This window comes from Carassius carassius, chromosome 42 (assembly GCF_963082965.1).
Source record: "Carassius carassius chromosome 42, fCarCar2.1, whole genome shotgun sequence".
Lineage (NCBI taxonomy): Eukaryota > Metazoa > Chordata > Actinopteri > Cypriniformes > Cyprinidae > Carassius > Carassius carassius.
The window spans coordinates 19434208-19447764 of NC_081796.1; the positions used below are offsets into that span (position 1 = coordinate 19434208).

General features: G+C 35.8%; 1 protein-coding gene across 1 annotated transcript; it reads right to left on the reverse strand.

Moving 5' to 3' along the window:
* Nucleotides 1-1049: 1049 nt before the first annotated feature.
* Nucleotides 1050-4558, reverse strand: LOC132123928 (adhesion G-protein coupled receptor G4-like). The gene is made up of 3 exons (XM_059534611.1): nt 3982-4558; nt 2326-2379; nt 1050-1141 (listed from the first exon to the last, which is right to left on the reverse strand). Exons 1-3 carry the CDS (start codon nt 4553-4555, stop codon nt 1050-1052), a joined length of 720 nt encoding a protein of 239 aa, XP_059390594.1. The 5' UTR covers nt 4556-4558.
* Between the last annotated feature and the right edge of the window lie 8999 nt (nt 4559-13557).

Sequence of the window (13557 nt, forward strand, 5' to 3'; positions counted from 1 at the left end):
CCTGTGAATAATACATTGGACGTCATTGTTCGTAGAACCGCTGTCTGATTTGTTACTTGAGCCACGACAGTTGGTGCAGCAGAAGAGCTTGCTGTCGTTTGATTGACTGTTGTTTCAAAAGTACCAATTGGATGGCTAACATGTTTGCTTGAAAGTGTCTGGGCAGATATTGAAGTGCTCTGTGTAGTTTGAGAAGTTATGTAAGACATAGGTGAGGCTGGAGTCGGAGGTAACGTATTAAATCCACTAGCATTTGTCACAGTAGATTTGTTATTAACAGATGAACCAGTCAGAGCTTGATTAGCAGGCGTAATAGTGTTTGATGTGGAAGTTGATGTGAGGGGAAGTTGTGTTGGTGCACTAAGCATTACTGAAGGTTCAGAAGTTGTTGTGGCGAGTCCTGCATTATTTGATGTGGTTCTGGATTGTGAGGTTGAAGCAGAGGGTGTGTTCTGTCCTGTGTGAAAGAAATGAAAAGGAATTAGTTTTGATTGCTGCACCACGAACAATGCAGTTTCACTGCATGCTAAATAAGGCTGTAAATTATGCATAAAAAATGAAACATTGTAATTTGGAGCCTTGAAATCGATTGTTAAGGGTTGTGATTGTAACAAATCTGAATTCAGATGACTGTAGCAGGTGCGATTTAACAGGAATCAATTAATGCACATTTCTCTGTATAAACCCATGCTTAAACCTTCCCAGAGAAGTTTCTAGATTCATCTCCTTTAAAGCATTGCTGCTAAAAGTCAACTTTCCTGACCCGTTCAACATCAGTACTACACATAGTAAATGGCTCACTGACTGAAGTTAATTTGGAACTCTCTACTCCAGCTTTTTATATTCCACAGCATCTTACATCGGTTTACTGACCTTGGGTGGTTGTTTTCTGTGAACCAGTAATTATTGAAGTCAACATCAAGTAGAGTGGACCTTAGAAAGGAAGAGGGAGGAAGGGTCAAAGTGTTATTCAACACTGCACCAAGCAAATTCAAATGCAAAAATGCAAATGCAAAATGTAAATAGACACACAAAGTACAATGCTTTGTCTATATGGTGTTGTCTGTATGTCTATATATAGAAACGGAACACTTACTAGATGTCGAGACAAACTCTTGGGTGCTGGCAAAACCTTGGGATGCTGTAAGTATATATAATATTTAATTTTAAACTTTAAACCTTAAAATAAAAAAATAGCTCTGGCTTCTCATAACACATTTACACAATTAATTCATTACAGTGAAATTACATAAAACAGAGTTTACAGAGGTTACACCTTTCAATTCGCAGAACTCGTAGATACAGTTGATTCACTTAACCCTTTCCAATTTAACTTCAGACAACAACCAAGCACGAGATTATCTAACTCATCCGCTATTCAAAACATCTGTTTGCATAATGCCTTTTCAGTGCAGAATGCCGTGTGTTCGAGGACAAAAGAAAGAGCTATATTTGCAAAGGAGTGAAATGAAATGTGATGTTAAAGATAAGCACTGTCATTCCTTCCTGAGAAGTACTGATTCCTAGAAACTAAATAAATAAAATAAACAAATGATGCCTTATAATTGTAAATTGTTACTAAATAATGCAATTCATGCTCTGAAGGAGGTTTGCTTTCTAAATGTCTGTTTAGAGGTTGATTAGATATTTCACTTTTTTGATATTTCATTCATTTTTGTTTCTTTATTTCATGTATTATGTTCCAAATCTTCTAAAGCTGTATAATACCTTTGGGTGTGGAAAACATGATATTAAATTGCTGGAAATCCTGCCATAGCTCTCCAATCTTTTTTGTGTACATTCAATTCAGAATATTCAGATGTTCCGTGCTGTAATTGGTCATAAGAAAGCAGCTTGAACGTTTTGAAAAAACAGAAAAAAGCTTTTCTGTTCCTTGGAAATAAGCAAACATGTTATAATAAACTGTTCCCTTTTCTCATATAGCCTTTGAAAATCGCATTCTTCTTTATAGTGCATTGTGTTGTTCTGACAGTCATGCAAATACGTTTTTTTTTTGTTTTGTTTTTTACCGTTGCTGGACTTGGACTTGTTTTTTCCCTTCCTGCACATTTTGGATGAATCCCTTTGAAATCCCTTTTGAAACCCCTTAATGTAAATGACTGCTTTTTATAGGAAATATTTTTTTAAATGCATTATTACATTCTTGACTCTACAGTATCTGCTAAATTGTAATGCTCCAGCTCTTATTAAACAACTTTAATTTCTGAATAGCTTATAGTTTGGGACGTAACTTCTTGAAGACAGTGACCCACCACCACACAATAAAACTACTCAGTGAAGTGAATTCACTTGCACTGCACTTACTGTATGGGGTTGTAGCTTTGCCTGCATTGCGTTTCATACGCAGATGCCCTAGACCTAAAAGATGAAATATAGAAATAGAATTGGCATGCACAAATGATAGAAAGACAAGAGTGTCGTTACTACTGCCTTTCTTGTACCCTGCATCCACATCTGATCAGATCATTTCAATCAAGACATCCAAGGTTTTAAATCCAGTCTCTGTGTCTGGATGTATTCAGAAATGTTTCAAATATCCTGTAGGATATTTGAAATAGATTTGACTTAATTTCCTGTGGAGGAGAAAAAGCATGTCTTATATAGGGAACTCATTCAGGTCTAGAAACGACAAGCCAGGTTTGATCTGACGTATATAGGATGCATCTTTTCACTGATTTTTATTTCTATTTTTTGTACTGTAGAAATTTATATTTTTTTATTCCAATGCTTCAGCAAGCCTATATTTTTAAAATCATTATGGGTTTAAAAAAGAAAATAACAATGCCAATAAGATTTAATTTAAATGCAACTAGCATTAGGAGTAGGGCCAAAAAATAAGTGGTGGAATTCTTGGTGAAATCACTTGAAATGGAAAGCTGTTTCAGAGGTAGGGCATTAAACATTACAAAACCCTCTTTGGAATAAAGGTGCAGTGAAATTTAATGTTGTTAATCTACATAGTCTGGAATTTCATTTGAGGGTGAACAATTTTTCACAAAAGATACTCAGATGATAATTATCTTCTGATGCAGGGAACAGGCAAGGCTAGTGACTCCTTTATTGGAAAATCCATATTAAGCCAGTAACTGTTTGCTGAAACATTATAACTAGCTTCAAGCTGGTTCAAAATGGCCATTAGCCTGTCCTAGCTAATCATTGTGCTCTAAATTGGGCTTTAACTGGTTCATGCTGGTAATAAAATGGTGCTTGTTCATCATTAGCTGCTGGTTCTACCAAGTCTTTAGCTGATCATAGCTAGTCTTAGATGATCCTAGCTGTTAATTAGGTGACTAGTCATTAGGTAGTCCAATGTGTCAATTAGCTGATTCTAGTTATTTATTATTCAAGCTGGTCAATAGCTGCAAGAACAAGGAAGTAGACCATCATGGACCAGCAACAAACTGGTTACCAGCTGATCATACTACTGTAGCTTAAGTTGGTCAAACTGGTTTTTGGAATATGGGGACTAGAAAACCAGCTAATGGCCACCTAGCTAGAAACCAGCTACCGTGTTCCAAACTAGCTAAAGTTGGATTTTCCAACAGGATGATTATTTTATCTATAAATAATACATTAATGGAAGTGAGTTTTCTTTTGAAGTTAAATCATGAAATCATGAAACATCAAAACATCATGCACCATCTTCATCATGCACGTATATGAAGACACTACACACAAAATGTCCCAACCAATCCACACACTGGTCTTTACAAGCAATTGGATGATTTAGTCAGCAACATTAAAGCTTTAAATAGGTTTGAAGACTTTAAAAACAATGTACTGTGCATACTGTTCAGAGTTCAGAGAGAGAAAGCACTTCAGGCTGTTTATGGTTTGCAGAGTTGATCTGACGCTGATTTATACTCAGTCAATACACAAATTATCACTTCTATTTTCAGGCCGCTTCTCTTAAGAACTACTGGTTAAGCAGGCTTCACATTTGTGAATCCCTGTACTCACCACATTGCAGCGTATAATCTTGGACTCTGGCCTGGGCCCGTGTGATGGCCCAAAGTCGTGAGTCCCAGCCAATCACTGTCCCGTCTTCACAGGCCCTGTGCTCTCCAACATCGTCCCATATGCGAAACAGGTAGAGCTCCACGGTGGCCATTTTCGCCGCAAGGGAGGCTTCCTTTGGTTGGCATCCCAGCAGAAGACGTCCTGAAGGAGGGATTGCTCGGGCAATGGCAGTCCGCTGGTATACTTCTGAGCTACCACCTATCGTCAGGCTGAAGCTTTTACGAGGGGCATCCCACTGTAGACATATCTGGTACCAGCGACGAATGGTAAGCTGGACAGTGAACTGGTGCCGTACACCCAACAGCCAGGCATACAGGTTGTTTGCATCCCCCTGCAGCGCGAATTCATAGCGAGGTGCAGGTGCTGAGACGTAGCTAAATGCTGTCCACTCGCCTGGGGAAAGGACCTGTACGTCAACACATACCGTAGTTTGAAAGAGCACAGGTATACGCCCCTGCTCCTGGAGAGTCCAGTGGTCATCACACCCTTGCAGGACAGCCTTAGCATCAGACATAAAGAAGCCATCCACTGGGGAGAGAGAGGAAGATACAAGGTTTTATATAATTTTTTAAGTACAAGTCCTTTATATAAGCAATTTTAATGTTATCGGTATTAGTCCAACAGGCCGATATATACAATTATTAATTAATTGTAAATAGGAATTTTGATCCTTTATGCCTTTTTATATTTCCCATTATTTTTTTTATTTTTTTTTAAGTTAACCATAGGCATGTATAATTGTAATATTTATAGTGGGCCTATATTTGTTAAATCATTATGGAATGAGAAAGATTTTATTTATCATAGAAAAAAAAAACAATAAATTAAAAGAATCGCAAAATATAGAATGAAAATCATATAGATAATTATTTGGTGTTAGACAAAATTTCAATTTTGACATATATCCCAGAAAATAACAATGTCGATAAGATAACATTTGGATTCACGAATCACGACCCAATTTATTTTTATTTAAATGGAGGGGAAGGGATGAAAAATAAGATGTTTTAGTGACATCACTTGAAAAGGAAAACATATAAATAATTTTTATTTATTTCTTTTTTAACTTCTTTGATTAAACATTCCAAAGGTTTCTTTGAAATAAAGGTGCAGTCATACTGCAAAACCATTATTAAAAAATTTTGTGGAGAAAATCCATGTAGTCATTTCAAGAGGAATGCATGCAATATGGAATATTGCTTGAGGGTGTATGATTTCTCCATGCAGTGAGTTGGTTACATGAATTCACCTTGTTGCCCAGCAGAAAGCTGGTTGATTACAAAGGGATTTTATACAGTTTTATAGGTGCTTCTCCAACTTTGTTCTACCGAAAATCAAAGTGTGTAATGTTGGACACTTGATTGCATATTGCAGAAAAGGGAGAGACTTAACTGGAAACAGTAAATATGTAATAAATAAAATTGTTAAATATTCTATAACTAAAAACACTACTATTCTAAATTTAATTTACTGGATTGCAGAATACACTTTAATGGTTTGAAGTTAGTTAGATTGTTTTGAAAGATGTCTCTTATGTTCTTCAAGGCTGCCTTTATTTGATCAAAAATGTAGTAAAAACAAATATTGTGAAATATGTAAACATTTAAAGAGGTCATATGACATTGCTAAAAAAAACATTATGTTGTGTATTTGGCATAATACAATGTGTTTATGCAGTTTAAGGTTAAAAAAACATCACTATGTACATTATTGTTGCTCCTCCATGCCCCACCTTTCTGAAACATGTCGATTTTTACAAAGCTAATCGTTCTGAAAAGTGAGGTGTACACTGATATGCCAGCTATCTGGTGTGTTGTGATTGGCTGAATACCTCAATCGTGTAAAGGAAATGTTACGCCCCTTAATATACTATGATGCAGTCTCCTAGCACGACGAGACAAAACCAATAAAACCCATTACAAACTAGAGATTTCTTGCATCCAGTGGGGACATAATTACTGATTATAATGAGTAACACATAAACATAAAACCATGTATGCATTTGTTTTCAGAGAAATGACAATCAACAAGCACTACTCTACACTGCTTAAAACTCACGTGTGTGAACATTTGGGCAGTGTTATGCAGATTTTTCCACACAGTGATGTAGACATGTGGGGGGGGGGTTTAAACAAGGCATTTTAGGAGGGCGTGGACAAGTCTTAACTTTTATAAAGAATATCTGTTTGGATTTGAGACTTTACTCTTTGCAACTTTACAGATCTTCTTTATGCATCAAAGGTTGTAAATCTCAACATATGACCCCTTGAAAATAACTGGTTCCAATGGAGTTTGTATCTTGCAGTTGTGACTATTTTTCTCTGAATTCTGAGTTTGGATCTCACAATTCAGTTTTTTTTGTTTCCGTCACTGAATAAAAAAATAAAAAGCTAACCACGACTTTTTAATCGATTTCGTGTGTCCTTGCTGAATAAAAGTAATAAGTAAAAGTAATACAAACACTTCTTCACCAAACCTTTCAAAGGTAGTGTACATTATAGTGCATCATTTGAAACACAATTAGTCACTTTCCCGTCTGCTCTCTACGTGTTGTTGGTCTCTGGACTCCTCCACATTTTCTCATCCATTCTGTCTCTCGCTCTCCTTTAACTAGATGCCCTCTGGGTATGTGAATTCTCCTGATATTACTAGTATTTATTATTAAATTCAAGCTAAAACATGATCAGATTCCATAATGGTATTTAAAAATGCTCCCTCCTAAAATTGTTGCATGCTTGTCTTCGGCATAGAGTGACTCTTCTGCACAGCTGACTCAGTCCCTCTTGTTCGCAATTTACAGCCTCCTTCCATTCTTATTAATCATTTTACTACTTGGAGTTGTATAGACTTGTACGAGAGTGCTGGCAAGCAATTTTGCAAATGCTGCCTTAGGAGGATTTCTGGACTTGATTCTCAGCCAAACTAATGTTCATTTTCAGGCTCTCTACTCTGTACTTTGCTCATATAGAAATTGATAGAAATAAAGTGCGCACAGATATATAATAATTTTCATATCATATATTTCAGTTTTGCTCACCTCTAAATGGCATGTAACACTGTGTTTGGTTAATTTAAATGTTGGCCAGATGGTCTGTTTCCGTCTAAAGGGGCAAATAAGCTGCCAGACTTTATAAAGCAAGATTTTAGCCTTACAAGCCCTTCTGTTTTCTATGTTTAATAACAAATACATTTGGTAAAATAGTAGTATACTGTACTAACCTTTAGGCAGGAGGTGAACCCAAAGACAGAGGAGCCAGACAAAGTGATGTGCGGACTTATTGTAGCGTCCACTCAGGTGCTTGCTGTGCTTGTAAAGCATACTTCAAAGAAAAACAAAAGGAACTCTTTTGTTCAAAGATAGAAAATAAGTTTTTTCATCTAACACAATAACAGGGTGGTGTAAATGAGAGAAGGTCATTACTACTATAAAGCTCTTTCAGTTTGTCAGTAAACATGAAATTAAAATTTACCCTATTTATGTTCTAAATGCACATTTATGACCCTATTCCTGTCCTTGGAGTCATTTATCAAAATAATAAAAATTTACATATTAACTTAAATAATGAGCTTTTTGCCTGACATCACAAATGTGTTTTTTCAACCCCTCCTCTCCAACTAACTAACTTATTCTTATATAATGTTTATTTATATAATGTTTATTTGTTGCAGGCATAAATTGATACTATTAGAAATGCATTTGTGTGCTGTCTAAAATGGTGCCCTTAGTCTATGCCCAATCCTTAGGCTTCTGTGCTGCAAAACTCCATGGTGACTCAGATCTCTATAAAAGGGGATAAAAGTCCCACTTGATTTAAAGATGGGAAGGACAGGAAATGTTAAATGTCTGTGGCTGGTTTACAGTAATAGATTACAGAGAGTGATTAAATCACTGCATGTGTGGGGATGTTTGTATAAAACTCTGATGAAATGGTCCTGGTTTACTGTCTGGACAAAAGCAGACAGGCATTACTAACTGTGAGAGGCAGTAATTCTGTCTAATGTAAAGTGGCTGTCAACTTACAGCAGCCTCTTTCATCAAATCTGTCTGGCTGTTTAGCGATTCAGCCACTCACACAAACTCTTTTGCTCTCTTCCTCTATTTATATCTACCTTTTCTTTTGCTTTCTATAATAGGTGTAATTTCCAACAAGGTCTAATACACCTGGCTATGCATTAGCACTCCCGGTTAATGCAGTTGTACTGTTGCCGCATATGGAATTAATATGCAGCTTGTCATAATGGCTTTTTGAGCTGCCGTCAATGGTGAAACATCCTTTTTGCCCACATAACTGTGTAATTATGGTACATACCAGCAGGGACAAACCAGCTAAACAGACTGTTTTCAGATTTTGCTAAGCTACTGTAAACATTGTTTGACATATACTGTGAATTTGCTGAACATTTTGTGATTACATTCTACTGAAAACAGAAATCAGCCCAAAAAAGCAGAGGTTAGACGTTTGTACCATGTGCTTGTTTAGCAAGCACTTGCATTCAGTAATTGTGATAACAACATCACAACCTGAGCTCAATTAAAACACATTTCTCAACATGAAAACAATAATCAACTCAAGTGTTCAAACTACAATTAGAATCTCAGGATGTATAAAATGCCCACAGATGAGGTAATTTGCATTGGAACAATGAAACTGAAAAAAAGAAGTATCTACTGTACGTATCCTTCTGCTTTTGGATTATTTATACTGTAAAGTTATCTAGTGCTTGAGAACTGAATATTTACAAGCAAAATCTATGCATTGGAAGCTATTCATTTATTTTTTTTAACAAAAATGTGTGTCAAAGAATGTGACAAAAGAACATATCTTTTATTCCATTCATTGCTGTTCACCAATATCAGGATTCAGGGGTGTTGCTATCATTCGCTGATTTGTGATGGCAAAAGCCATTAACCTTGCAAACTTTTAACTCAGTAAGTTTCTCACAGTCATGGAAAATCTGGAAATATTGAAAATTGTAAAATTGTGATTCTCAAGCCTGGAGAAGTCATGGAAGTTTCTTTGTTAAATATATATGTCTAGAAGCTATATGGTAATGCTTTATTCCAATGAAGTATACTTTATTTGCATAGACACTGAGTTCAGAGGAACAAATTGGAGGCTTGTGTTGTGGATTTGCATAAAGAAATACGAACAAGCTCTGAATAACCTATTAATAACCTAGCATGAGCATCATTTTTTAAACTTAAATGTTGTCCAATGTCTCATCACCTGATCCAAAGCAACCCATCATCTCTGCACCATTAAAGATGATAATGAGCCTTAAGGTACAATTTATATGTACTGTATGTTTAAGAGTAGGCTAACTGTTTATCACTGTACATGCAACTTGTAAGTATTGTTTATTTTAGATGGAACACGTCCCATCGCTGAATCTGCCAATCAGTCTATTACAATGCTCATTGCTTTTTTGTGCCTAAACTTATTTTTTTTTTTATAAGTAGTATTTGTAATATATTGTGTTGCCACTAGAGTGCTCCAGTATCTTACAGTATTTATGTTTCAAAATATCTAAAAAAAATACACTCATTTTTTCTTGTCAGACTTGTGTAATACAGTTGTCTGGATTTGTTAATGAAGTCTCGCGCTCACCTGGTGTCGTCGTGCGTGATGCGCCTGAACACATCCTAGATTCGCGGTTCTTTCACCGCTATTAACTTCATCCAAACAGCTCCACGTGAAATTATCTCGGTGCTTGTCGACGTGTGCTCCCGTTTTCAACTGTCACGGATAAACAGGTAACGAGAATTAAGAAAGCAACGCAGTTTCAAAACAGGGTAAAGTTAAAAAGATAGCTCTTGGGGTTGAAAAAATGTTGTGACACTCCCATAATTGTGGGAACGTTTTCAGTAAGACGATGCCACGCCTTCCGCTATTTTACACTTGGTGACTTTTCAGTCAGCAATACTGACGTTTTTCTTTGTCATCAATTATTATGATTTTATTGATCTCTTCTGTTCCCTGATGACTGATATTGTGTTTGCACTTTCCATTATTAAGGCTTAAAAAATTATCCCCAAAAGATTTTCTGAATTCTCTGACATTATTAATTATAGGCTGTGAATGAAACAATGAGATAAGGAGATAAATGCTTTTTAAAAAGCACTCTTAAGTTCTTTTACCATGGTTACTTAGTGAAAAGTGATCTGGTGGCAACTGGTTCTTTCAGGCGCTGCGGGGACCAGGATGTGGACTCAGACATTTCCTGGACCCTCGGCAGCCTGTCCGTGGAGGTAAAGCATGCCCATCTGTGCATGCCTTGTGTCGGCCCTTCAGGGTTCTTCTTGCTCTTTCTCAGAGGTCAGACACCCTGGCTGTTTTCAGGATTGCTTGTTGAGAGAGATGCTAACGTCACACAGGCAGCTCAAATATTCCATGACTTAGCAGGTGCCTGGAAAGACAGACACATCTGTTTTTAGGCATGAGAAAGTTTATGTTCAAGTGAAAGTTCATCGAACAACATACGTTTTGTCATTGTTTTCACACCTTCATGCTGTGTGATATTGTTTGAAACACAAAAGGAGATGTTATGCAGAACTTAATGTTGAATATATGTTGAAGGAAATATTTGTTGTTGTTGTTGTGAAAATAGGTTTTGAGGCTCAATAGGTATATTAACCTTTACAAAACGTACTAAAATGTTTGCCAGTCAAATGAATCCAAGCAAATTACAGATTTTGAAAGTACATGCGAATGACAATGTAAGCCACAGTGAGTATAAATGTCATTTTGCCTCGATGACATATCCAAAAAGGAAAAAAGCTTTTAACAATTATATTTAGTCTCCTCCACTGACTAGTCTGTAAGATGTAAATAAAGAAACGCACATTTGTAAGGTTTCAAACATATGTAATCACTCACTATGCATTTGTGCAAGGTATTTTTTAATCCAATTGAGAAAACAGTCGGATTAAAACCTTTACATGCCTAATTTTGAAGCTTGACAGTCACTGGTCACATTTAGTTTTATTTTATGGAAAAGAGCAGTATGAACAGCATTTTAGTATTACATGGAGGCAGGTCATACCCTTTTTTTCCCAACAACTTGAGGATGAATAAATTATGACAGCTTTAATTTTGGATGAACTACTCCTTTGAATATTACATATTTATATGTGATTAGGATGTGATATGGGTTGATAGAAAAAGGGACATGAAATTGTAGGAAACATGGTGTTTATGTCTTTGTGGGTGAAAGTGACAGTACAGAGTGATGTACGGAGAAGCACAGACCGGTTTAACATCGCTCTCCCTCTCAACTCCTGTTAGCCTCTCTCTCTCTCTCTCTCTCTCTCTATCCCTCACACCCACGCAAACAAAAAAAACCTGTGAAAATGACCCTCACACTAACAGCAGATCACCTTTTCTATTACGCAGGGTGTGGATCCCTGAGGCTCCTTTATCTCTTTTCCTCTCTCTTTTTGTCAAGTTGTGAAATAAGCTTAGTACTGTACATTGTTTATTAGTTTAAACTATTATATGTTTTTTTTATTGATCTATTCTTTTTTATACCTCTGTTTTGCAGTTTGGACCCTAACCAAGAGCTGAACTGCCTTTTTCTTCTTCAGCTTAGTTTAATTAAGGCACGTTTGATTAAAACAAAATATTTTAAACACAATTTGAAATAATCACTGCAATATAACTGACTGGTATTGTAAGAATCAGAATTCTGAGACCACCAGTGAAAATGCATCTAATTTAGTTTTTAATAGTATGTTTTTTTTCCCACATTAAATTATATTATGACCATTAAGTTATCAAGAGTTATTGGAAATTAAGAACCAAAGGATCTTATGGTTTAATAAAAGAAAAACATTAGCTTTTGTATGATTTACATAGTATTAGTATTTATTGATATTTTGAATTAGCTTTGATTTTTATATGTTGTTTCATTTTAAAGTTTTTCATTTAGTGTGTTCTAATTTTAGAAAACATATATTTATATTTATATCACATTCAATTTAATTACTGTAAACAATATTAACAGTAATAATAATAACAATAATAACAGTAACAGTAACAACTAAATAATAACGGTTTTTGTTAACAATAACAACACTGCTTTGAAATCTTAAATATTTCAAATCGTATATATATAAATTTTTTATTTAAACATTTTCAAAAAACTAAAACATTGTTTTCTTTCCTGGTTTAAATTTAGACCCCACTGCATTTAGGAAGTGAGATGAATCATCAACCAAAGCATGAGTATTGAATAATGTCTTCTTTTATGACTTCCTCTTCAGTAGACTGAGTTTCTATGGTTACAGATCAAAAAGAGTACTGGTGCACTTCTTTTTATCAGACCTCTGTCTATTGAAATATCTATGGTTAGTTAGATTCATTTGAACTTTATCTTTTTGTATACTTGTATCCAGCCTATTTGAATACATGATGGCTGTTTCTCCTGTCTGATGAATTCTGTAATCTCTGCTTATGATCAGTCTCTATGGTACGTATTACTGTAGATATTTTTACAGACGACCAGGACTGCATTTGGTTATGCCACAGCATCTATGTGACCGCCAGTGGCGTTAGACAGAAAAAAATGTGTCAGGTGAAATGCAATACTCTTTGTGTAATGTTTGTTTCAAAGAAGGGAAAACTCCCCTATTCCTGTGCCTTTTTGCACACACTCTCAGACTATCATACCGCTGCTCATATGGCTCTTGTAGCTGTAGTAATGAACCGTTTACTAATGGTAATGACAGCCTAGCAATTTTCACAGCTTTCTACGCTAAAGAAGTCCTCTGAGAATCTGAGCACTCTCTATGTGTGGAGACTGTTAGTAATGTCACACTGTGGGAGTCGTTCCCAATTATGTCTTCATACTCGCTCTCCTTCGTCAGTTTCTCTGGTTATATTGTAACACTAATAACCCTTATATAAAACTTTCACATAGCATTGTATTTCATGCACTTTTTCCACTAGTTAACAATCTGCAACATTGCTATTTAATGGCACTGACCAATAGATGGCAGTATGCTGCAAAACTGAAAACAGTGGAACAATTTATACTATTTACTATTAATGCTTAATTTAATAAGGATTTATAATAACACAAACAAATAACGCAACACTGTTATCTTTTCATTTCACCCTGTTTTATTTTTACTCTCCTGAAATTCATAGAAACAGATAAAAAAAAACAATCATCTCCATATCAGTCAGGCAGAAAGCATGAACTCTAGGCTAAATTTGTGTGCGTTTATGTGTGTGCAAGCCAGTGTGGGTGTATAGTATTTACCCCCCCCCCCTCCCATTCTTCCCACTAGCTTTGACATCTTCAAAGGGCCTTGTGCCAATACTGCTTCACAGCAATCATATTTGGACAATAAAATAGTGGAGGCGTATAAAAAAATGAAGGAATGTAAGCCTGAGTGGATCTGTATGTAAGCAGAGGTATGTGAAGAGCTTTGCATTGAATGTTCAAAACCAGCAATTTTGACAGACAAGAAGGACAAATAAGAGATTGGAATGAACATGAACTTTTAAGCTT